Source organism: Pleuronectes platessa, chromosome 5 (assembly GCF_947347685.1).
Source record: "Pleuronectes platessa chromosome 5, fPlePla1.1, whole genome shotgun sequence".
Classification (NCBI taxonomy): domain Eukaryota; kingdom Metazoa; phylum Chordata; class Actinopteri; order Pleuronectiformes; family Pleuronectidae; genus Pleuronectes; species Pleuronectes platessa.
Window position 1 is genome coordinate 543,230 of NC_070630.1, and position 26,546 is coordinate 569,775.

Genomic DNA, 26,546 nt, shown 5'->3' on the forward strand with positions numbered 1-26,546 from the left:
CCCCGTGCTGGGATGTAAACCTGACAAATAAAGTTTGAAGTTGAAGTTGACTTGTTAATTCTTTCTTATTTTGTTCTGTGATACTTTATCTTTATTATTCATTCTGTGTCATCATAACATCATTATATCATTACATCATTACATCATTACATCATTAGGAGCAGAAACCTCCAGAGTCAGAGTCGATGCTCTGGAGACAAAGTTGTTATAGAAGAAGAGAGAAACTCACACACACACAAACAAATACACACACACACACACACACACACACACACACACACACACACACACACACATACAGGGTTGAAGAAGTTTGTTCTATTCCGCTCTTTAGTTTCAATGAACTTTATCTTCGGGAACACAAAATTTGCAGTGGACTGATCCACTGCGCTGCCTGAGGGGGGTGGTGGCAGCTGTTTTGGGAATCGAACATGCGTTCTTCAGACTGATAACATGGATGGTTTCAGGATGTCGGACCTGTGTCACTGCGGGAGAACCACTCTGCTGCTAAAATATCAGAATGTTTTAATTCTAGTGTTTGTGTATATACAGAATATTTGTCATTAATTCATTCACATTGATTTAAATTGTTAAGATTATTTGATGATGTGACATAAATAAAGATAAAATTATTATTGTTGGTGACTTTAATATTCATGTTGACAATAATAAAGATATCCTTAGCGTAGCGTTTATTTCGATACTAGACTCTATTGGTTTCAGTCAGTGTGTGCACAAACCTACTCATTGTTGTAACCACACACTTGACCTTGTATTATCGTACGGTGTCGGAATTGAAAATTTAACAGTACTTCCGCGCAATCCAGTTCTATCAGACCATAATTTAATAACCTTTGATTTTTCAATAACTGAATATATGCCACTAATAAAAAGTTCATTTTCTAGATGTCTACCTGATAGTGCTGTAGCTAAATTTAAGGAAATTTAACATTTAAACCCGTATTAGCAGTAGATATAAACAACAAATTCTTTAAAACCCTGAGCTCCATTGAGATCGACTACCTCGTCGATAGCTCTGCAGACTCATTACGATTAACATTAGATTCAATAGCCCCTTAAAAAAGAAAAATGTCAAACATAGTAAATTAGCTCCGTGGTATAATTCCAAGGTTTCTCTTCAGCACTGTAGCCAGGCTGACAGAGAGTCACACCTCCACCGAACCCAGTATTCCTCGATCCCTAAATAGCAATATCTTTATGACCTTTTTTAATGATAAAATTCTAACTATTAGAACTAAAATCAACCATCTCCTGCCCTCAATTGGCACTAATACCCTCCCAACAACAGAGATCTCAGAAACGGCTGAGAATCCTGCCCATTACTTAGACAGCTTCTCTCTGATCACCTGTGATCAGTTTACCAAAATAATCTCAGGTTCTAAACCAACAACCTGTATCTTAGATCCCATTCCTACAAAATTACTTAAAGAAATTCTGCCCCTAATTGATAGTTCGTTACTTAACATTATCAATCTGTCATTATCATCAGGTTATGTACCACAGTCTTTTAAAATAGCTGTCATCAAACCCAGTCGGGTTCAGAGCCAATCACAGTAAAGAGACAGCCTTGGCCAAAGTCACTAATGACCTTTTAATAGCCTCAGATAAGGGACTTGTGTCTGTCCTCGTTCTGTTAGATCTCAATGCAGCATTTAACACAATTGACCATCAAATTCTATTACAAAGACTCAAACAGTTAATTAACATTAATGGAACCGCCCTTAACTGGTTTAAATCGTATTTTTCTGATCGCTCCCAATTCGTGCAAATTAATGATGAGTCATCTGTGCGCACCAAAGTTAACCATGGTGTTCCACAGGGCTCTGTGCTCGGCCCAATTTTATTCTCATTATATATGCTGCCACTAGGAAACATTATCAGGACACACTCGGTAAATTTCCACTGCTATGCGGATGACACCCAGTTATACTTATCAATAAAACCTGAACAAAGTAATCAATTAACTAAACTTCATCATGTCTCAAGGACATAAAAACCTGGATGACCCGCAAGTTTCTCTTATTAAACTCAGACAAAACAGAGGTTATAATACTTGGCCCCAAACACCTTAGAGATACATTATCTAATGATAAAGCTGCGCTAGACGACATCGTCCTTGCTTCCAATGAAACATCAGGAACTTGGGAGTGATCTTCGATCCGGATTTATCCTTCAATTCTCACTTAAAACTAATTTCTAGGACCGCCTTTTTCCACTTGCGTAATATCTCAAAAATCAGACATGTCCTTTCGCAAAAAGATGCAGAAAAACTAGTCCACGCCTTTGTTACATCGAGACTGGACTATTGTAATTCATTATTATCAGGCTCCAGCAGGAAGTCGTTAAAGACTCTACAGCTTGTCCAAAATGCCGCAGCACGTGTCCTGAAGACAACCAGGGACAAAGAGCCCATGTCTCCAGTATGAGCATCGCTACACTGGCTTCCAGTTAAATCTACAATAGAATTTAAAATTCTCCTCCTCACCTTCAAGGCCCTTAATAATATAGCGCCTTTTTACCTTAAAGAGCTGTTAGTACCTTATCAACCCACTAGAGCACTCCGCTCCCAGAACTCAGGCTGTCGTCCCTAAAGTCTCTAAAAGTAGAGTAGGAGCCAGAGCTTTCAGCCATCAAGCTCCTCTGCTGTGGAATCATCTACCACTTTCAGTTCGGGAGGCAGACACTGGCAGGGGATCTCTCTGATTGGCTGTCTGGTACAGATGTTCTCCGTCCACTTCCTCGGGGCTCTTCAGTCCACTTTGCTGCTCTGCATGGCGCTGGACCGATACTTTGCCATTTGCTCTACCACCACAAACGAATGCCTGTCCCCAGGCTTCTGTGTTTTGTGATTCCTCTCGTGGTCAGAAACGTGCTCATGGTGTCGCTGGTCGTGATTCTGGCGGGGAACTTTTCTTTCTGCCTCAGACACGTGATCGGTCACTGTTTCTGCGAGCACATGGTGCTGGTGGAGTTGGCGTGTGGCAACACGGCCACTAACAGCATCGTGGGTTTGATCTCCGTGAGTCTGATTGCTGTGGTGGATTTCTTCTTCATCATCACCTTGTATGTGGTCATCTTCAGCTCCGTGATGCGTTCAGGGACATCAGGCGTTAAAGCTCTTCACACGTGTGTCACTCACATCGTGGTCATGGCCGTCAGCCTGAGCATCGTCCTCACCGCCTTCCTGTCGTATCGCATCAGGAACAGTCTCCCTGCGTCAGTTTGCATCTTCTTGAGCGTCATGTACCTGTTGTTTCCGAGCTGCTTCAACCCGATCATCTACGGCGTCAGAACCTCGAAGATACGACGTCACATCGTCAACATGCTAACACTCCGTCGCTGCGTCGCAGATCTCAGCTAACGTTTTTATATTTTATTAAAAACTAAAATCAACTTAATACAATACAGATATGAGTTTTATCTAAATGATAAAAAACAGTCTAACCCTTATGGGGTGCCGTTTGTAAAGCAGCTCACGCTGAAAATAACAGCAACATTTTGTCACATTTAGCTTCAAACCATGTTTAAAAAACTGGTGTGAATTTTTTAGAGTCACTTTTTTGCACATTTACAACAATATTTGTCAACTTAGAGATATTTTAAATAATTAAATCCAAATGTTAAATGTTACACTTAAATGTTAAATCTAAATCTAAATCTAAATCTAAATTTAAATTTAAATTCTAAATGTTAAATCTGAATCTAAATGTTAAATCTGAATCTAAATCTAAATATAAATCTAAATCTTAAATCTAAATGCTAAATCTAAATCCAAATCTAAATGTTAAATCTAAATGTTTCGGGTGAAACTAAATTTTTAACTAAAATGCTAATTCAAATGCCGGTAACAGGAAGTAACAAAAAAAAAACTTGAGGAGGTCAGAGTGTGTTTATAGTGGCAAATAACGAATAAATCTTATCCAGGGAAATGGACTCTTGGACATGGATTATCGTGATATTAACTACATAAAATAACAAACACGTTGGGAGAAACTTTATTTGAAGAGTACTTTGAGTTTTTAGTGTCACTTTTATGAAGGATTCGGGACTTATTAATAGTCATAAACCCTTAACTTAAAATAGTTTTGTGCCAAAAACAACTACATGGTTCACAACAAAAAAACCACAACATGAAATTCTCCTGTTCGTTCATGTTTTCAATTGATGGCAACATGATTCCTGAGGGGGGCGCTACAGCTCAGCAAAAGCAATGAACCGATATAGATTGTATGTATGCATCTTGTTGAAAACATTTTATTCTGTATTGTTTTCATGTCACATGTTCACAATGTGTATAGAAACATTTTAATATAGATATTTTATACATGATCGTAGATCATTTTATAATAATAAAAATAAATCTAATGAAAACAAATAACATTACTTTTATTTATAAACATATATTCATATCTTCTGGGCCTGAACGCAGCGGCCAGGTGAGTTCAAGTGTCAATGGAATCAGAACTAAAGGTTGTTGTGCCCCCTGCTGGCAGAGAAGCAGATGTGCAAGGACGCAGTGAACAGAGGAGGATGATACAGATGACATCATCTTCAGCACAGAGATTTAAATCATTAACAAGACAAAAATAAACAGGAAGTGAACTGATGTGTTGTCAGTGTTTATCTATTAAAGCGTCTGATTAGAGCTGAGAGTCCCTGAACGCACCACAGACCCACCGATCATAATTAATCCCACAATCCTCGGAGAGGGGAACTCGACGCCCATGTTTGGGCCTCGGGGCCAATTATCATGAGGAGCAATTATTATGAGGAGCCAATTATCACGAGGAGCCAATTATCACGAGGAGCCACAGCAACAGAAAATATCATCAAACAACTGATTCAAATCAAACGGATCAGAAACTTGAACAAACGTCAGAGAGAGAAGAACGACGTGAAACCACAGAAACATCTTTACAAACATTTATTTAACGTCTAGTTTTGAGTTTTGAGTTTGGTTCAAAACTCAAAACCAGGGGCCTTAGTTTTGGGAGCTGTGACGTTTAATAAAGTTATGAGTGAATAAATGACATCACAACATAATAACATTATAACGTCAACATGGACGTCGCAGCAGAAACAAAGAGACAAACGAGGCGTCAGGAGGAAACAGGAAATTGATTCAACTTGTATTTCTCCTCTCGTGTCCAATTTGGTTTTCTGGACCAATCCCTGCGCTGCTGTGTTCAGGGTCATTTCTCCTGTGGGACGTTTGGACTTCAGCTACAAGACGAGCGGAGGACGAGCGGAGGGGTCGGTGAAGAGCCGCCGGTCGACGACAGCAGGTAAGACGTTTTTTCATCTACATCAAATATGAAAATAAAATATTGAATGATTCTATAGTAAATTATCTTCAGCTGGATTTCTGTTGTACATTGATTTTTCCTTTCCTTTCATTTACTCAAACATCTGAAATTAGTTGAGTATTTAATATTTTGAGTTTTTGCTATGATGATACAATAATAATCATGATAATAAAGTTTATTTAAAACAGTTGCAAGCTGCTTTACGAGATCAAAATAAATTAACAATGTGACAAAGATTAAAAACTAAATATTCTGAAATTAGTAATAAAAAGGGATAAAAAAAATTTCAAATATGAATTTAGATTTACCTTTAAATTCAAACACGCAAGACTTTTAAAAGAGGATCAATATTTAAAGACTGTAAAAGATGTTTGATGAATTCAGTTAAAACATCTTCATTATACTTTTTTATTAGTTGATCACAAGGTTCATCTTGTTAAAAAGGATTTTAAAGTTTTACTCTTTTCGTATCTGAATTTGATTTGATTTAGTATTTTCATGTGATGACGAATCAAATCCTAATTTCTGCCTTGTGACAAATGTTTGAAGGACGTTTGTTTATAAACAGAATGTTTTTATATTTTAATATTGACCTGATTGGCGTTTCTCTTTGAATGTGTAATGTTTTTGTCATTAACAAAAAATACAAAATTTATTTTTCCTATTTTATAGATTTTAAACTTTTTTTTCTCTAAACACATATTATAATATGTTACATAAATATATACAAAATATTTTATATACAGCACCATGAAACCAAAATACACACACACACACACACACACACACACACACAGAGTGAATAGATCCCATCTCACTTTTCTCTGTTTTGTTGTAAAAACGTGGGAAATAAAGCAGCTTTTTTGTTTCTGTTCATTTTGATTCACGTGAGAAAACAGTTTGTATAAAGTGTCGTTTGCTGCTTCAGTCAAACGGTTCATGTGTTTATGTTGTTGCATAAACATAAAACATCGAAGTGACAAGTCTCATTATATAAATATGATCTGTGAGTTTCGATAGAATGAGTGTGAACGAGGCTTCCGGTGTTGCGACTAATGGAGTAGCACGTGTTTCTCTGAGCTCCTGCAACAACTTTTTAAAAATCCTATTTTAGGTACACCTGCTGCATCTTTCTTCAGTGTGTATTTTTCCCAACTTCATATTCTGAATTTCAGCCGTCTTTTTGCCGACCAAAATGCCTCCAAAAGCCAAGCCACCTGCACAACTGCCGCGGCCTGCTGCACACACTGCATCCCCGCCTCGTAGTGACTCCTCCACCTGCCTGGTCGAAGCTGCCGGTGACGCTCCGCCACACGATTTCAAGGCCGAACTCCTCTCGTCACTCCGTGTTGAGATGGCGGCTATTTTCAAAACTGAGCTTCAAGCTGCTTTGACCGAGACCTTGTCAAGCATCAAGACTGAGCTACAGGCAGTGAAGTCGGAGTTATCCAGCAGCATTACAAACATCCAGTCTGAGGTGCGTACTCTGAAGAACACCGTAGGTGAAATGGAAACATCGCTCTCCTCCTGCACCGATGACATTACTACCATACAGGCTAAAGTGGAGCATCTGTCAACTGAGCTGATAAAACTGGACAATAAATGCGAGGATTTGGAGGCGAGATCGCGGCGCAATAACATACGATTAGTGGGAATTCCCGAAGATTTTTCCACCTTTTCTGCTGCTGTAGATGTTTCCTCTCTGCTCAAAGAGGCGTTTAACCTGGAGAAGGAGCCTCTCGTGGGCCGCGCACATCGTACTCTCCAGCCGAAGCCGAAGCCCGGAGAGCACCCTCGCCCCATAATCGCTCGTCTACACTATCATACAGAGTGTGTGGACATATTGCGCCGAGCCAGGACCCAGCAACGGATCAAGATCGGAGAGCTGAGTTTCTCTGTCTTTCCCGACCATACCCCGAAGACGGCTCGTGCCCGAGCCGCATTCAATGATGTCCGTCGCCGGCTCCGCGAAATACCGGGGATCCGCTATGGTCTGCTTTACCCGGCGCGCCTCCGGGTCACTCACAACGGTGCGGAGAGGAGGTTCGATTCAGCAGAGGAGGCCAGCGCATTCATCAGTTCGCTCAACAAGTAAGAGAACCGAGAAGTGATGCACACCGTTGAGGAAGCAGTGACAGTTAATATTGACATTTATTACTCTTTTCAGATAATCTGTTTCCTCTTATTTTCATTAACACACAGTATGTGGTTTTCAGTTTAACTTGGTCTTGATTGGTTGTACCTTCATGTCAAATGTTGCTAGGCTTGCAGGAACCCGAAGCTTGTTAGTTATGCAAAAAGCCGAAAGTGTTCGTTTTAGGGATCTGACTCCTTGTGGAGTTAGCACTGGGTTCTCCATCATTTGGGGATGGGGACGTTGTAAGTGCAATTGGTGGGAGGGGGGGGTTGTTCAATGTGTTTTTTTCTTTTCTTTTTTTTTTTTTTCTTTTCTCTGTGTTTTTTTTTTTGTTTATTTTTTTGTTTTTTCTTCTTCTTCTTCCTTTTTCTTCTTCTTCCTTCCTTGGGGATCCGCATTCAGTCTATTTCTATCTCTAAGGATTTAACATATGGCCACCAATACTAATACTTCTGATGTTCCACTCACTGGGTCCTCAATGAGATTATTGAGCTGGAATATTAAAGGCATGGGGAGTCCAATTAAGAGATCAAGGATATTTGCTCATTTGAAACGTCTTAAAGCGGACTTAGTGTTTCTGCAGGAAACCCACATGCGCACTAAAGATCAGGTCAGACTTAAATGTCCCTGGGTTTCTGAGGTGTTTCACTCTAATTTCAACTCTAAGGCCAGAGGGGTTGCTATTTTAATTAGTAAGTCAATTCAGTTTTCAGCTTCTAAGGTGATATCAGACAAAAACGGCAGATACTTAATTGTTGCAGGTACGCTATTCCATATTCCAATTTTATTAGTTAACATATATGCCCCCAATTTCGATGATCCACACTTTATGAATAAGCTATTTGAACGTCTTCCCTCATTGAACAACAGCCTCCTTATAATTGGCGGGGACATGAACTGTGTAATTGATCCCAACCTAGACCGCTCCAACCCACGAACTCTGACCCCTTCTTCAATGTCGAGGTCACTTTCAGATTTTGTGTCCAAGAACGGTTGCACTGATCCTTGGAGATTTTATAACCCTCGTAATAAGGAATATTCCTTCTTTTCTCAGATGCATCAATCTTTCTCTCGGATTGATTATTATTTTATTGATGCTAAACTAATTTCCAAAGTACTGGCTGTTAATTATCATCCTATTGTTATTTCTGACCACGCCCCTCTTTCATTAGATATTCAGTTCTCCTCACAACCCCGATACTCAACACCTTGGAGGTTCAATACATTACTTCTTTCAGATGATAAGTTCACCAAATTTATTACAACTAAAATTGATGATTATATCTCTCTAAATCAAAATGATATGGAACCAATTTCATGTTCACTGCTGTGGGAATCATTAAAAGCATACTTGCGGGGACAAATTATTTCCTACTCTGTCCACTTGAATAAGTCCCGTAAAGCCAAATTGCAAGAAATCTCTATCAATATCACCAAATTGGACCAACAACTCGCTACTTGCCCCTCTCCCAGTTTACTTAAACAGCGTGTTGAATTACAGACTGAATATGATCTCATCACCTCTAGTGATGCAGAGCGACTTCTTTTACGATCACGCTCCACATATTATGAACATGGTGACAAGGCAAGTCGGCTCCTGGCTCATCAACTACGTCGCCAGGCTGCCTCACGTACGATCCCTCAAATAAAAGATTCATCTGGCTCATTGCATAAGGATCCCGCCACCATTAATTCTGTCTTTCACTCATTCTATTCCTCTCTATATAAGTCTGAATCTCCACCTGACACCACTGAATTGAATTCATTCCTAGATAGCCTCAACTTTCCTGTGATAAGCTCAGATGCTGCTAAAAAACTTGACTCACCATTAACGGTAGAAGAAATCACTTTCGCTGCGAGAGGTATGCAGAATAACAAAGCTCCTGGCCCTGATGGATTTCCAGTGGAATTTTTTAAGAGATTTCAGGATAGATTGTCCCCTTTACTACATGCTGTTTATAAGGAATCACTGGAACATGGCACTCTCCCTCCCACTTTAAGGCAAGCCTCCATAAGTCTCCTCTTAAAAAAAGATAAGGATCCGAATCTCTGCGGCTCATACAGACCTCTCTCATTAATAAATGTAGATGCTAAGATCCTTGCTAAAGCTTTGGCCTATCGCCTGGAGAACATTGTACCAACTATTGTCTCACATGAGCAAACTGGATTTGTTAAGGGGCGGCAGTTATTCTTTAACGTCCGAACACTCCTAAATATTATTTACTCTAAAACTGCCACAACAACACCTGAAGTAGTGATATCGGTCGATGCTGAAAAAGCATTCGATAGGGTTGAATGGGACTATTTATTTACTGTACTAAAGAGGTTTGGACTGGGTAATGGGTTCATTTCGTGGATACGTCTCCTTTACATATCACCACAAGCAAACATTTCCACTAATGGCATTCAGTCCAATTTTTTCACTCTAACCCGTGGCACCAGACAGGGTTGTCCCCTATCTCCTCTATTGTTCGCGCTAGCTATAGAGCCCCTGTCAATCTTTCTGAGGTCCTCCTCCACTTTTACTGGGATCTCACGATTGGGCACAGAATTTAAGCTGTCACTTTATGCGGATGACTTATTATTGTACGTCTCAGATCCTGTCCTTTCCATTCCCACAATTGTATCTGCTTTCCAGAGATTTGGTTCATTCTCAGGCTATAAAGTGAATACTTCTAAAAGTGAATGCTATCCTGTCAATGCTTCAGCATCACAGCTCACACAGTCAGATGTCCCTTTCAAAATGAGTCTTTCTGGCTTTAAGTATCTCGGGATCAACGTAACCAGAACGTTAAATTCTCTTTTTTCTGCTAATTTCTCACCTTTAATGTCTAAAATGAAATCTGACCTCCAAAGATGGAGGAGCTTACCTCTTTCGTTAATTGGAAGAATTAACGCGGTTAAGATGAACATTTTGCCCAAATTTCTTTTTTTGTTCCATTGTCTCCCACTTTTCCTGCCAAAGCAGTTTTTTAAAACAATTGATCAAACTATTTCTGACTTCTTATGGTGTGGAAAGGCTCCTAGGATCCGCAAACCCACACTTCAGAGATGTAAATTCAATGGCGGATTGGCACTTCCGAATTTCCAACTGTATTATTGGGCGACACATATTCAAAAAATGTCATTTTGGTTCAAGTCAGTGAATCTGCCATGGTGTCACCTGGAGGCACAGTCATGTGTTTCATCCTCCTTACCTGCTCTACTTACTTCTTCTATTCCATCCAACCTCTCTGGCTTCACAAATAATCAAGTGGTTCACTCCACACTTAAAATTTGGTATCAGTTTAGGAAACACTTCAAATTTAAATCAACATCTACTTTAGCTCCTTTACTGAACAATCATTTATTTCGACCTCCGCTCACAGATTCAACCTTTCTCACATGGCATAATAAAGGCCTGAAATGTTTTGAAGATCTTTACAAGGATGGTATTTTTCGCAGCTTTACAGATCTCTCAGGAGAATTTCATCTCCCACCTTCTCATCTCTTTCGATACTTTCAAATTAGACACTGCGCTAAAGCATTGTTTCCAGTTTTTCCCTCCTCGCCTTCCCCTACAGTGGGAGGTGCTCTTAAACCACGATCCACTTCAAAAATCACTCATCTCTAAAGTTTATAATGAACTTCTGTCCTTTGATTGCTCTCCAGTTACTAAAATTAGGGCTGCCTGGGAAGATGAACTAGATCTGAATTTGGAGGATGACTGGTGGGACACTGCTCTTAAGAAAATTCACACAAGTTCATCCTGCGCTCGTCCCACACTTATACAGTTTAAAGTAGTGTTTAGAGTCCACTTTTCTAAAGCGCGACTGTCGAAAATCTATCCCAGTATCACTGACGAATGCGACAAATGTCATGCCTCATCCTGCAATTTAACCCATATGTTCTACTCTTGTCCGCTACTCTCTTGCTTTTGGCTGAATTATTTTGACACCATGTCAAAAATACTCTCAGTGACTATAAAAGTCTCCCCCCATGTTGCCATATTCGGGCTCCCAGAGAACCATAACCGGTTTACCTCTACACAATTAGACATTTTAGCTTTTACTTCCTTACTGGCAAGACGCCATCTTCTTTTCCACTGGAAGTCGACTAAAGCTCCCTCTAGTACTCAGTGGCTCAACGACACCATGTCTCTTCTAAAGCTGGAAAAGATCAGATATTCAGTAAAAGGCAGCTCTAACAAATTTTATAGTAAGTGGCTTCCCTTTCTTACATTCTTCCACTCTCTCCAGTCCCTGCCCCCTGATTGACGGAACCCCCCCTCTCTCTCTCTTTTCTCTTTCTTCTTCCTTTTTATTCATTCATTTATTTATTTATTTTATTTATATATATTTTTTTTTTTTATTTATGTATATTTTATTTTTTCTTTCCTTTTAATTTGTTTATACTGTGCAGCTTTAATACTTAATTGTTACTTAATATAATTTCCAGTTATCTATCTATCATTATTGTTGTTGTTTTCATTGAGTTGTGTAATGTGTTGTTTGCTGGACCACGTTCATGTGGTCCATAAAATAAGAAAAACTTCCGAGGAGGAAGACTGTATATACTACTCTTGATCAAGATGCGCAATGTTTTTTGTGGTATCAATGTCTTTGTGTATTGCTGATTGTCGTGCTGAGATTTTATGATACCCAATGTAAATTTGACATTGATTTCTGTCCTACTGTGCCTTACCTCCTAATAAAAATATAAAAAAAAAAAAAAAATGAGTGTGAACCGTAGAGCTTTGTTCTTCCTGCTCGTCAGTTTGTGTCAGTGTTGAATTCTCTCTGTCTTACCGGTCTCAGGTGAAGCCGCCGCCATGTTGAATTCATCACCGAGTTGGAACATCTCCCACAACACCTTCGTGCTCCAAGGTTTTCCGGAGCTGCAGCGACAGCGCCGCCTGCTGGCGCTGCCCTTCTTAGCCTTGTATGTGTCCGTGCTGCTGGGAAACTCTGTGCTGGTGCACGTGATCCGTCGCGTTGAGAGTCTGCACAGCCCCATGTACCTGCTCATCTGCACGCTCTGCCTGGTGGACATCCTGGTGGTGACTGCCATCGTCCCCAACACGCTGCTCAGCCTCCTGTTTGACTGGAACCACATCTCATTGGCCGGCTGCCTGACTCAGATGTTCTTCACTCACTTCCTGTCCTCGGTCGAGTCAACGCTGCTGCTGGCGATGGCGTTGGACCGGTACGTGGCCATCTGTCAGCCGCTGCGCTACGCTGACATCATCGACTCCTCCATGTTCGTGCGGCTGCTGCTCTTCACTCTGCTCCGCAGCGGCTCCATCATGGCGGCGCTGGTCGGTTTGGCAGGTTCACTGTGGTTCTGCGACTCCAACGTCATCAGGCACTGCTACTGCGACCACATGGCGCTGGTGAGTCTGGCGTGCGACAACACGCAGAAGAACAGCACAGCAGGCCTCGTGGTGATCATCTGCTTTGTGGGCGTAGACATCTCGCTCATCATCCTCTCCTACATGAAGATCCTGAGCGTTGTCCTCCGAGCGGCGGCGGCCGGCGAGGACCGCTGGAAGGCGTTTCACACCTGCGGCACTCACCTGATGGTCATGATGTGTTTCTACCTGGTGGGCAGCGTCTCCTTCCTTTCTCACAACCTCAACATCCACGTTCCCACGGAGGTCAACACCTTCATGGGACTCGTGTACATTCTGCTCCCGGCCACCGTCAACCCCGTCATCTACGGCGTTCGGACCAAGGAGATACGAAAAGGCTTTTCAAGGATTTTTAAACTCGAAGAAAAGAAACTAACGAAAACTAAAGTTTCTCCTTCTGGACAAAGTGACGTCAAATGTTATCAATAAGTGTTTTTGCTTCTTCACTCATTTAATGAAACATGTTCTTTATGATCATGTGACAGTTTGTTCTCTGACACGGTCACATGACGAAGAAACGCTTCCGCTGTGTCGTCTCAACCAATCAGGACCTCGAACACATGGAGTCTGTCCTGCAGGGGGCGACAGAGTCACACTGCAGGTTCGTCCTCGAGCAGGAAGTGAAGACGATCGATTGAGACTCGTTAAAACATTCAACTGTGGACGTTCATGTTCCTGACGACGTCACAGAAAAATAAAATAATCTTAACTAAAAATAGATTTCGGTTAAAACTCTTTGAGAATGATCCACCATGAAACGAAAAGGTTTTACCCACAAATGTATTTTTTATTAAAGATGTACTGGAGATACAGTTGTCCAGGTGGCCCTTTCAAAATAAAAGTCTATGAAAATTATTTAAAAAAGAATGACACTATTTTGTGAGTTTTGGATCTTAGTCCTGTGCTTGGGACACACACACAAACACACACACACAAACACACCCACACACACACAAACACACACACACAAACACACCCACACACACACACACACAAAGGGACGTTTCACACGTTTTATTTCGAAGGTTCAAATATACTTCTGTTTTGTAAAATAAATGTTCATTAATATTTCAGTATTTATCATCAATAAAACATAATTTTCCACTTCTCAGTTCAATCAGACAAGTTGTCATGACAACGAGGGCCGAAAGCAATGAGACGTGAAAACGTTAAAAATATCACGAGTTGAAAAAACATTCACAGTTTCTGTTAAATAAAGTTCCAGCACATAACGTCGTAAATTCAAAAGTCTTTGGAGACTTTTTAAAATGAAAAACACCAGCAGCTTAACTTTGTCAAAATAAAATCCAGTTTAAACTGATTTAAATCTAAATTTTTAAAGAAAAATTCAACAACATGAATCCGACACATTTCAGAATAAACACACAGGTTTTCATGAACATTCTGCTTCATTAGTGTAATTGTTCACCTAGTCCCGTGTATTACATGTGTTACTGGAGTATTCCACTAGAGGGCGCATCACAGACCATCTGAAAATTAAAACCTGGGGACGTTCTAATGACGTTTTCAACCGAGGCGCCATGAGGGCGCCATGATGCGTTCACAGTCAACTCAGAGACACGAGACTCCACCTGGAACTTGAACGATTCATTCGTGAGATGTCAGAGACGTCTGAAACTGACAATGTTTTGGAAAATGATTGACATAAAAACATCAAAGCACAGACACACCTTTGTTCCTTTAACCCCTTATTGCCTGAATTAATTTCCAATTATATCCAAAAAATATTATTTGTGTTTTTGGCTGTCATACAGATGCTAAATTAAGAGGAGATTGTTCATTTCAATATAGCATATAGAGTAGACATAAAATTAAGGTATGAGGCAAATTAGCAACATTAGGCATAATGGGGCATAACCTTAATTTAACTATTTTTTCAGTCTCTGGTATGTATATTATTATATTGATGCTGCTTTTGCTTGAAATTTAATAACAACATATGTTTCTGTACAATCATTGCTGTTCCATCATCACAGTATTTCAAATACAGCTTAATACCTCAAAATAACTTTGCTGCACAGTCCCAAGGGGCTAGTATGTATTTTCCACTCCGACCACTAGATGGCGGCAGAGTGCTTCCAATACCTTCCTTGGTATGTGTAGTATTTGCACCATCAGGCACAATCCTCACCTCGGCGGCATTAAGCCCGAAATTGGGTTTCTGGCAAATTTGCGTCATTTGTCTACAAGGGGTTAACCATCGTCAATAAAGTTTGATTATTCATAACATCAATAAATGAAGTTTCATGCAAAGGAGGCCTTCGCTTCCTGTCAGCTGATCGGATACTTCAAAGTCCTCTCGGCAAGTCGGGACGTCTCAGATGTCTCGGCCTCTGGAAGCTGACGTTGTGGCTCGAAGTGGCGAATCGTCCCACGTCAACCAAAGACCCTCCGGTACGACACATCGAAACTAATCTGAACACAACGTTACTCCTGTCTGATCCCTAATGGAAACACGTAGAACAAAGTGAGGCATGCTACGAGCCGTCGTCACGACACTGCCGCGTCAACACATCAGCCCAGTAGTGGAGAGCTGCTCGTCTGGAAGCAGGACTGGTGTCTGTGGTATTCTAGCATTTTACACCCGGCAGGACGCAGAGAAGACGAACACGAACGAGAACACAACAACACGCCACCGCCAGATGTTGACAGGCTCCAGACTGTTACAGCTAAACGTGACCTCCGGCAGCGCCGCTGATGCTCCTCGTCTTTATCTGTCGTTGAGTTTGGGCGAGTCCACCGGCTCCTCGTCTTCGTCCTTATCGTTTTTTGGCCCAATCAGCCGCTGGCGGGCAAAGTCTTCGAAGATGATGTCATCATCACTGGGGGGTTGGGGGGTGGGGGGGTTGAATGTAGATAGATTAAAATATAAGAAAAGAAACGAGTGAGAACAGGAATCACTGTGAATCTGAGGCTCCGCCCACACTGTTACGTTGTAGGTAAAACTCATCACTGTTGCCATGGGTCCGCCGTGGCGATAAACTGTAAATAAACAGTCGACGAAGAAGAAAGAAGGCGTCTCTAAGGTCGTCATCGACAAATACGTTACTCCGCCTAGTGTTCTGGAGGTGAATCGCTTTGCAACACGCGCAACACTTAGAGAAGCATGAATGACAACGAGTCCTTCGACACAGCTGCGTGAAAAGCCGCAGACGGCCTTAAAGCCCAAATCATGCTTCTGTGTCCAAGCTACATCGTATCCTGCGTGTTGACGGCTACGTACGCAGAGCGCCGCACACAAGCAGCTGTGAATCGACCACGTGGCCTCGAGTCTGAGAAACGTTTCCACTGTGAACGATCACAATAGATGAGGATGAGTCGAAAACATCATGATGTGTTTGAAAAGTGCAGAGCTGCGTTTCCTCTTCACAGCTCATTTCCTGCTGCTCAGGCATTAAGACACATTAAGACACATTAAGACACATTGAGACACATTGAGACAGAGACTCTGGAGACGAGTCCATCACATTAATGCTGCAGAGGAAACACTCTGCTGTCATGGTTACTGCCAATCAGGTCACAGAGGAGAGAGGGATGGGGGGAGAGATGGGGGAGAAAGAGAGAGAGAGAGATGGGGGAGAGACAGAGAGAGAGAGGGGGGAAAGAGAGAGTGAGAGAGAGAGGGGGAGAGAGAGAGAGAGAGAGAGAGGGTTGGTGGGGAGAGGGGGAGAGGGGGGAGAGAGAGAGTGAGAGAAAGTGAGAGAGAGAGGGGGAGAGAGAGAGAGAGAGCGAGAGAGAGAGAGAGAGAGAGATGGGGAGAGAGAGAGAGAGAGAGAGGGGAGGGGGAGAGAGAGAGTGAGAGAGAGAGTGAGAGAGTGAGAGAGAGACAGACAGACAGATAGACAGACAGAGTGAGAGAGAGAGAGAGTGAGAGAGTGAGAGAGAGACAGACAGACAGACAGACAGACAGACAGAAAGAGAGAGAGAGAGAGAGAGAGAGAGAGAGAGAGAGAGAGAGAGAGAGAGAGAGAGAACTCTACTTACTTTGTGTCAAACTCTATGAGGTTTGTATCGACCGGAGCTTCATCTGCAGCTGAGAGAGATGGGGGGGAGAGAGAGAGAGAGAGGGGGGGGGGGAGAAAGAGGGGAGAGGGGGGGGGGGGGGGGGGCGAGAGAGAAAGAGGGGAGGGGGGGAGAGACCACAGTTTAACACAGGAAACAGAAATGAGAACCATGTTATCTGAATATATAAATAAATATCGTAAGATGTGTAGAATACAGTTGTAATCGAGGCAGAAACTTTATAAGAGTGAAGTTGTATTTTAAAGGTTCAGTGTAAGATTTTGGTGAAATGATCGTTTGTCAGAAATATAAAATAATCCTTGTGATGTTTTCACTAGTTTGTTTCATCTAAATTGTACAAATAGATTTTTTAACCCAAGAATAAGCCCTTTATATTTACATACTTTATATTTACATACTTTATATCTGAATACTTTATATCTGAATACTTTATATTTAAATACTTTATATTTAAATACTTTATAGTTAAATACTTAATTTGTACTTACTTTATAGCTAAATACTTTATATTTACATACTTTATATTTACATACTTTATATCTAAATACTTTATATTTACATACTTTATATTTAAATGCTTTATATTTCCATACTTTATATCAAAATAGTGTGTGTGTCTCAGTGTCTCAGTGTGTCAATGTGTGTCTCTGTGTTTGTGTCTGTGTGTGTCTTAGTGTCTCGGTGTCTCAGTGTGTGTCTCAGTGTCTGAGTGTCTCAGTGTGTGTCTCAGTGTCTGAGTGTCTCAGTGTGCGTCTCTGAGTTTGTGTCTGTGTGTCTGTGTGCGTCTAAGTGCCTCAGTGTCTCAGTGTGTATCTCAGTGTCTCAGTGTGTGTCTCTGTGTGTGTCTCACAGTGTCAGTGTATGTCTCTCTGTGTGTGTGTGTGTGTCCTCACCGTCTCTGTACAAACTCTCCTCTAACGGTTTCTGGTGCATTAATGTAAACGGCAGCTCGACAGAGACGTCGCTGAAAAACACAAGTTTTGTATTAAAGTCATTGAAGTGATCCGTGGTGCGTTCAGGGTCCCTCTGTACGTCTCAGTGTTTGGATCAGACGTTACCTCGCTGCCAGGTCCCCCAGGAGCCTGAAACACACAGGGGACACGTTGAGCTTCTCACTTTGAGTTTCTGCTCATGACTTGAGTTAAATGATGAGTTTCAGTCACTGACCCTCCGCGAGACACCACCAGCTTCACCTTGACTTTGTACGATACGATGATACCGAGGATCTCCTTGTTGGCTCCTTCTCTCAACCTGCTCAACACACAACATATTCAGCTCGACCAATCGCACTGCTCGCTTGTAACAGCTGTATCAGGACTTTAAACCCCTCCCACAGGCCAGGAGGACATGGCCGGGGAGCTGGACTCACAGTGTGCTGGACGCCAGGTTGGTGTCCTCGTGCTTCAGCTTCCCGTCCAGAGCGAGGCCTCTCTTCTCTCGGTTGTTGGCGAGGAACGGTGTGAGGGTGAAGACTTTACAGAAGGTGGAACTGGGAGCAACCACGTCACTGTCGAGCAGGACAGAACATTTCAGGAAACATAACTCGATTTTTTATCAGGATGTCTCCGTTGGTAGTCGTGTTTTATGTCGAGTCAGTTTCATGTGTTCGTTGCTCCGTGGCAGTGACACCTAGTGGCCAGAGGCATTCAGTCTTCCGTCTGCTCCGTTGTTGTGAACGTGAGGACGCTCACAAGACGTTCTTTGGTTTCGGTGCAAATTCTCCATGAGACTCACAGAGGAACTGATTCGATTGAGGAGGGGATTCTAGTTTGTGTTTTCATAACTTGAGCATTAGATAATAAAACATTTCAATTCAAGGACAAATCTCCAAAACAAGGAGAGTGAGAAACAGTTGTTTTCAGGTGATGTTTGGATCAGTTAATTCATACAAACACTGCTTCCAGCTCCCCAGTGGACGAACTGAGATTTAACTGGTTTATGATCTTTCCTCTTGAAACCAGTCTGCGAGGCTGGTTTCAATCACTGCAGAGTTTATGACCTATACTGCAGCCAGCCACTAGGTGGCGATCGAGACTCTGGAAACCTCCTGAGTAGGTTGTGACCCTTGAGTCAAGCAATCAATGTTACCATGACAACTGGTCAGGTGAACGTCTGGTGAACGTCTGGTGAACATCTGGTGAACATCTGGTGAACATCTGGTGAACATCCATGTGTTTGTTTGTAAAGAACCTTGAGGTTCTGTTGTCGAAGGAGAAGGAGACTTACTCTGATTCCTCGGTTGCCACCGGACATTTGTACTGAGCTGTGTTGAAGAGGCAGATGTCTGCGTACTGTCGCACTGTGGAAACACACATCAGACGTTAATACACACAACTACACAACACACACATGTTATCAGGCAGGAGAGTACCTGAGATCTTCATCTTCTTCACCGTCTTGTTTGTGTTGTTGGTGACGTGGACGTTGACACTGATGGGTTCTCCGTGGTAATAGATCTAAAAACATAAACACGTAAATATTCTTCCTTCATACTTTTTGTCTCCTTTCTTTCTTATTTGTTTATATTCAATTTCTTTATAAAAACAGTTTTTTCATGTTGTCAGCTGCTTCTCTGTTTGCTAATGATGTGACTATATGACGATTAAATTGATTAAATTACTGATGGGATCTTATTCAAATTAAAATGGAGGGAATCAAGCTAACTGCTAACTGTCTTTATATTTATTTATCTATATTATCAATACATCTTACAGTTATTGTTTAATAGTTGATCAATTGTTTCATGTTGAACAACGAAGAACAAAAAAGAAAAAGAACATTTGAGTTTACTGTCGGATGATAAACCGTGAAAAGCAGTGAAAACACTCATTTAACTTTTGACATATTTGTTTGAATCAATAATCAAAAATGATGTTAAATGAATTGTCAGCTTGTTTGACTGATATATATACATATATTTGTTTTAATATGAAGTCTGTGGACGCTCACTTCTTTGTCCAGAGACGCCTCCAGGTGCAGAGGCTTGTCGGACATCAGGAACTGCCTGGTGGTTTCTGCTGTGGGCTGAGGACCAGGTTTCTCTGGAGCGTACTGAACCTTCCGGATCACCAGACGCACAGAGTTCCTACAACACAGCGCTCAGTTACCATGAATCCTCGTGACACTGAGCGATGGTGACGTGTGCGTTTGGATGTTATGACCACGGAGCTGTTTAAATTCAGTGTGGATGTTTGGATTCTTGTGGTTTCCTGGTGGTGAGGTGATCCTCTCTCTCTCTGCAGGAAGCTGCTAATGCACAACTCATTTCACTTTCATTCATAATTCATCCCTCTGCTCCGTCCAGGGCTGGACTGACTCACTTTTACCTTTTGTGGATCTTTTCTTCAACGTTTTCTGCACAGAACGCTTTCACCTCGAAGTCGACTCCACAGGCCTGAGGTCAGAGAGAAACCCGTTTACCATTAGAGCTGATGATGATCATTTAAAAACCATCTGCAGGGGGGGGGGGGCGTATTATGATGAATGTTCACAAAGATGTGAGCGTCTCTACCTTCCCAGTGTCCTCGGGTCCAGGCTGCAGGGTGACGGAGCACGGCAGGTTCACAGGAATCTGGAAACACATCTTTGACTCTGAGCTGCGGATATCACTCATGACATCAACACTTTTTATTGTATTATCTGTTTATTTAGGGCCGTCTCTTCTCTTTCCTTTTTACAATCAGGACATAATGTTCCTGTTTGCAGCACAGCTCAAGAACTGAGCTCATCAACAGTAAAAGCCGATTCAGTTCTCATATAAATTCAATATGAATGAAATCCAGTTCACAGACTGGTAAACAAGTCCTTCCTCTGAGGAGCTGCTGACCCCTGACCTTCTCAGGCACAACAAGGCTAATGCTAATGCTAACCTTCTTCACGCATTCACATTAAAGATGTGAGGTGTGTGAGCAGCAGTTTAAGGTTAAGTATTTTATCACATTACTTTGCTGCTGAGTAAATAGAAAGTAATTAAAAACTTTTTCAGTGAGTTTTCTGAACCGTTTGTTGACAAGATAAATTAAAATTCATAATAATGTTTTCAATGAACTATTCAGAATTTAGTGTCTTTGTTCAACAGAAATTGAGTTTGAAGAAAAACAGGTTGTGTAATCAAAGTATTGATTTGTGGTATTCATGTTTGGTGTCATCCCCGGCCTCTTGGGGAGAGGATGTGGAAGAAGCTCGGCGGACTCGATACCTCGAAGGTGAACGGGTAGGCGTGTTCTCCCAGCTTTTTAATCAGGCGCTCCTGAAGTCGAGTCAGGCTCTTCTTCTCCTCAGGCAGCGGAGGAAACGACTGGATGTTAGCCACAAACAGGTCCTTACGAAATGTCAACCCGAGGACGTCCAGATCCTCACGCCCGTAACGGAACGCACACGTCAGAGTCACAAACACTGAGGAGGCAAAGACACAAAATCCGCTTCTGTTACAGGATCCATTACTTTGAGAAATGTTTAGATGGAGTGAGGATCTTTGTGCTAAGCTAGGCTAAGTTTATCCTAGACTCACTGAATGATACAGAGCAGGGGCTCCAGGACACGTCCGTGTGCAACTCCACTGATTACTATTAAACAAAATAACTCTAAAAGATTGATATAAGATACAACAGCAAAGAATAATACCAAACCTAAATATATTTTGGCCTGTGATTGATGAATGTTTTAACTAGGGATGCACCGATATGGAAATTCTTGGCCGATACCGATACCGATATTTAAAATAACAATCTGGCCGATACCGATACCGATACCGATATTTGTTTATTTTCTTTTTGTTGTTATTCATTAACCCTTTTGTGCCAGAAAAATAATTAAATCATTATTTAGAAAGCACTACTTAAAAAAATGTCAGCCCTTCATCACTCTTATCTTTTAATGAGCACAGATTGAATCAGATTTATGAAACAATCTCTAATTTAACTAAACTTTATTTAACAGAGACATATTAGGCCCATTTTACCGCAAGTTGAAATGGTTCCTTGGGATCTTAATGAAATGACTGTAACATATTTTGGTCAAAATACCACAAGGATAATTTAAAACAGCACCGTGTTACCCTGTCTAAAACAGCCCTGTTAAAGTATCATTATAGAGAACGCTCTTCTCATTCTTTTATGGTAGCAGTATTGCCCGTTTATTAGATGTGTTACGGCTTCTGTGTGTATGACGTGTGTTGTCAATTCCCTTGTTACCTGTGCATGAGACGGATGAATAGAGCCGGTGCACATGAGAATAAAGTACTTAAACAGACGCTACGCTCATACTTTTTACGTCAAGTTACACTGCGTGAGTCAAGATAACTTAACAAGCCCTCCTCAGTTTGACCTGTTTTGAGTGTTGGGCAGAAATCACATCGCGTCAACACCCACCGTGGCCCTTCGCGATGCTTGTTTTAATTAAACAGTCGGATTCCCCTGGTCCGCACCAGTTCTCAGTCAGCTGCTAGGCGCCAGCCGGAGGGTTCCCCCAGCGGTCGCCGTAGCTGAGGTGATCCGCGAGAAGGGCCCGACACGCGTCCAGAGTGGCCGCCGCTGACCGCGTACCCGGTCCCCTCCAACGGCCCGCCTTCCGCGCCGGCGCCGTGAGGTGCCACCGGATGAGGACCTCCCGGTGCCGCACACTGAGCCTCCGGCGGCGGAGAGGAGGGCGACGGAGCGACTGCTCCCCCAGCCGCGGCAGGTGCCCAGCGGTTTTACCACAAATATGAACATCGGCCAATGATATCGGTGAAAGTCAAGTTTATTACCGATAAGCCGATATCAGTAAACGAGGCGAATATCGGCCGCTACCGATGTTCGGCCGATAAATCGGTGCATCCCTAGTTTTAACATTTTCAGACGAGAACTGTTCGTCCTGCTTCTCTGATCTCGGCTCAAATGATGCCCGAAGCAAATGATTACACACTCAGGTAATCGGACTATTCTTAGGCGAGAGTCTGTAATAACCAAACAGCCAGAAACAGGTCAGTTACCAGAGAATTCTACAACACACCGTTTCAACATCATGGTCAAGTTTTGGGTTTGGAATTCTCACCTTTCCTTTCCTTCAGGTACTCCGGGTCAATCAGGACGACTCCATCTGCAGGAGGAAAACAATCCCAAATTCAACAAACAGACGAAGAGGATGAGGATCTGCTCGTGAGTACGAACCCTCGGAATTGAAGATCTCACCCACGGGCTCCACCAGGTCCACGTGGTCCACAAAGTCTCTCTTCCCCAGATAGACGGTGAGCTGAGGGAGGAACACAGCTGTCAGCTTGTCCAATCAGCTGCTAGAACTGTGAGCAGCCAATCAGAGTACAGAACCCTGCATTAACGTGGAGAACATCAGGACTCACCTTTCCATTGGGACTCGCTTTCTTAAACACCCTGAAATCAGACAGAGACAGAAACCACTCAGTAAAGTTTTATATTGTTGACCTTTGACCTTTAGTCTTGTGGACTTGTTTACGTATCTGAATTCACACGTACGACACCTGAAGTTGTCACACAAGAGCTTAACTGACATCGAGGCGTGAAGTTATAAATAACATATTGTTTACAGCAGTGATTCTCATCGGGTGGGTCGCGAGCCTTTGCCTGGGGCAAAAGAAATGTGAAGAAAAGAATCCTGTGCTTTTATTTTGAAGGTTTTTTTATACAGCGGCGTGCCGTCTACTCAAACTCATGAACAGTATTTGTTGCGGAGTGTGAATAGGATCAGTTTAGTTGTTATAGATTCAGTGACTGTTCTCAGCTAAAGAGTCTTTTTGAAACGACCTTTTTATTTCCTGTTTGTGTTTGACAGCACCGCTGAGTCTGTTACACAGGCTGGATTGTTAAGTTAGTTGTATTACCTTGTCTTTAATTAAAATGCAGCTTGAGTATCAAAGGGAAACTTTCCCTCTCTAGCATCGCCACCTGCTGGTCATTTTGGTTTATCATGTATTTGTGTTAGTGTTGTCATATTGTGTTATTCTGTTTTATCTCAGGTTCAAACTGCACCGTCCTTTCATTCAATACATTTGAGAAGTGGAAATTTCTCCTCGATTTGGCTCGTGGCTTGTCATTGAGGGGTGATGGTGGGTCCCGAAGCCAGACCAGTTGAGAACCACTGGTTTCCAGCTCGTCCACACCGGAGTCGACCCTCATCACCAGAAGATCTGGAATCTCCTCGTGTTTCCAAGTGGACGTCTTCGTCTTCTACGTGTCCGGCTCCTCTTCTTCATCCTGAGATGTTTGTGTTCTTCCAGTTTCACGTCACGTGTTAGAAACCTCATCAACACGTCCACTCGCTCACTGGGAAGCTTCCACACATTGTCCTGCTGGTTCCTCACATGGACTCTGACATGTTACACACATTCTACCAGGAGGCTGCAGGAGAAGATCCAGAACATGTCCAGAGACACTGACTCAGTCTTTAGTTCTCACATGGAGAACCTGCAGAACATGTGAGGAACATGTGAGGAACACATCAGAACACGAGTTTCAGTCGAATGCTGCCTGACGTTATTTTACAACCCCCACTCCCCCCCGCTGTGTAATGAATTAGCTGCTGTGGCTCCATTAGCTTTCAGCTTCCTGCTGAACAGAGCTTCATCCATCAGCAGCATCATCATCTGTTTTACTGGAAGCCGTTGGGAGCTCGCTCAGAACGCGATAGCATGCTCACCATCCTCTCTGCAATTAGTGAGATACATTTGAAGGATCCAAAGTCACAAATCAAATATAAAACAAGGAATAAGCCAGAGTTCATATTTGTTTAGTCACTTTGCGACATTAATAATTTTTAAACTGTGAAAGGGGAATTCCTCAAAACACAAATGTTTAAAGGTTCATGTACATTTTCTGTGCAGATACTTGTGTATGAAAACTTTTCTAGTGGAAGTTACTGGTAAAGTTTCCATCGTCAGCTTGTGACGAGTTGACAAAGTTGATCCCTGAAGAAGGTCATGTGACAGGAGACGAATCAGAGAAAACTAGGTCATGACTGAAAAGAACCAATCAGCAAGTACTGAGCGTCTACGTCATCGTTTCCAAACATCTCAGTTTCTGTTCATCCAATCCGAAACTCCGCCTCTGGGTTTTCAAAGTACAACTGGGCCGCAGTGTTCACGTCTCTGGTTGCGTTGTCTCTGAAGCTCAGAGTTTTGTGGACGTCAGACGAATCAGCAGCGGAGTCGATGTTATTAAGATGAAGTGCTGGAAGGTTCAGTATCAGGGGAGTCTTCAGTCCACAGCGAGCTGACACAACCATCTTGTCTGGATCATCAGTCGGAGTTCCCTCTGTGTCCGGGCGTCCCGATCGATCGCAGCAGATTCACTGTCCAGACGTCCAGGCTGCACAAACACATCTGGAGACCACACACAGTCTGATCTGCAGTCAGGTGATGGGTCTGTCATTTCTCACTGACCTGAACCCCACTGGAGAGGAAGCATCGGTTCCACTTCCTGAATGAAGCTAAAACGCTGCCCTCTTGTGGTCGTCGACAGTCAGACTCTGTGCAGGCGGGATTGTGGGTGGAGCAAGGGAATCAAGGTCCCGCCCACTCATGCTCCTCTATGCACGACTTGTTGCTTTTTGTGTGTGTCTGTGTGTGAGTGTGTGTGTGTGTGAGTGTGTGTGTGTGTGAGTGTGTGTGTGTGAGTGTGTGTGTGAGTGTGTGTGTGTGTGTGTGTGAGTGTGTGTGTGAGTGTGTCTGTGTGTGAGTGTGAGAGTGTGTGTGTTTGTGTGTGTGTCTGTGTGTGTGTCTGTGTGTGAGTGTGTGTGTGTGTGACTATGTGTGTTTGTGCGTGTGTGTGTGTGTGTATGTGTGTGTCTGTGTGTGTGTGTGTGTGTGTCTTTATGTGTGTGTCTGTGTGTGAGTGTGTGTGTTTGTGTGCATGTGTGTGTGTGTCTGTGAGTGTGTGTCTGTGTGAGTGTGTGTGTCTGTCTGTGTGTCTGTGCATGTTTGTGTGTTTCCTGTGCTGATGGACTGTGTGAGCTGCTCTGTTTGTTGCTCTGATCACACTCAGCTCATTAATATTCTACTGACACAACACACTCATCATTCAGCCACAGACACACACACTTACACTGATACACACAAACACATTAATAGTCACACACTGATACACACTCACACTCTTGAAACAGAATGGAATCATTAGCTGAACAGCTGATCATGTCAACATGAAGAGTTTGTGGGTTTGTTTACATTCTCAGATTGATTTGTTTTAGATGCATTCTGATTGGTTGGTTTGTGTTTGTGTGTTTGTGGTAAGTTGAGACACATCGATGTCCAAAGGGTGGACATGTGATCAGTGGACAGACTGGTCTCGGAACTGGTTTCTGGTCCATGTTCAGGAAAAGAACAACTTCCATTCATTTTTACACTGAAGAAGAGAAATGATGACAGATGAGTAATAGATTACATGTATCTGTCCTTTCAAAATAAAATGACGGCTGAAAAATGAAAAATCCTTATGCTGCTCAGAGACGTCACAGTGAGGTTCTGACAGAACGTTACATAATGCTACCACAACACAACACAACACACTCACACACCTCCCCTCTGTTTTTAAAGGTTCTGAGGAACCAGCAGCAGATACGAAGAAATCATAACACACACACACACACACAGACATGCACAGACACACACAGGCACTTACCTGGTTCCTTTATCTCCCAT

General features: G+C 42.4%; 2 protein-coding genes and 1 pseudogene across 6 annotated transcripts; 2 read left to right on the top strand and 1 right to left on the bottom strand.

Annotated features, from left to right (window-relative positions):
- The first annotated feature begins 453 nt into the window (after positions 1-453).
- On the top strand, positions 454-3,382 carry LOC128440371 (olfactory receptor 52K1-like; annotated as a pseudogene).
- An 8,892-nt stretch (positions 3,383-12,274) lies between these two features.
- LOC128439830 (olfactory receptor 51E2-like) lies at positions 12,275-13,282 on the top strand. Its single transcript, XM_053422287.1, has one exon. The coding sequence runs from the start codon at positions 12,275-12,277 to the stop codon at positions 13,280-13,282; it is 1,008 nt and encodes a 335-aa protein (XP_053278262.1).
- Positions 13,283-14,038: 756 nt separating this feature from the next.
- On the bottom strand, positions 14,039-26,546 carry arrb1 (arrestin, beta 1). Of its 5 annotated transcripts, XM_053423601.1 has the most exons (16): positions 26,527-26,546; positions 23,235-23,265; positions 23,068-23,128; positions 22,931-22,975; positions 21,096-21,292; positions 20,409-20,468; positions 20,224-20,291; positions 19,847-19,982; positions 19,269-19,353; positions 19,124-19,196; positions 18,267-18,404; positions 18,065-18,148; positions 17,956-17,979; positions 17,791-17,861; positions 16,859-16,907; positions 14,039-15,696 (listed from the first exon to the last, which is right to left on the bottom strand). In XM_053423601.1, the coding sequence occupies exons 1-16, from the start codon at positions 26,544-26,546 to the stop codon at positions 15,585-15,587; spliced, it is 1,254 nt and encodes a 417-aa protein (XP_053279576.1). In that variant the 3' UTR covers positions 14,039-15,584. The 5 variants fall into 5 exon arrangements, with proteins under 5 accessions (XP_053279576.1, XP_053279574.1, XP_053279575.1 ...); XM_053423599.1 differs by lacking the exon at positions 17,956-17,979 and having other exon boundaries at positions 16,859-16,947; positions 17,810-17,861; XM_053423600.1 differs by lacking the exon at positions 17,956-17,979 and having other exon boundaries at positions 16,859-16,923; positions 17,795-17,861.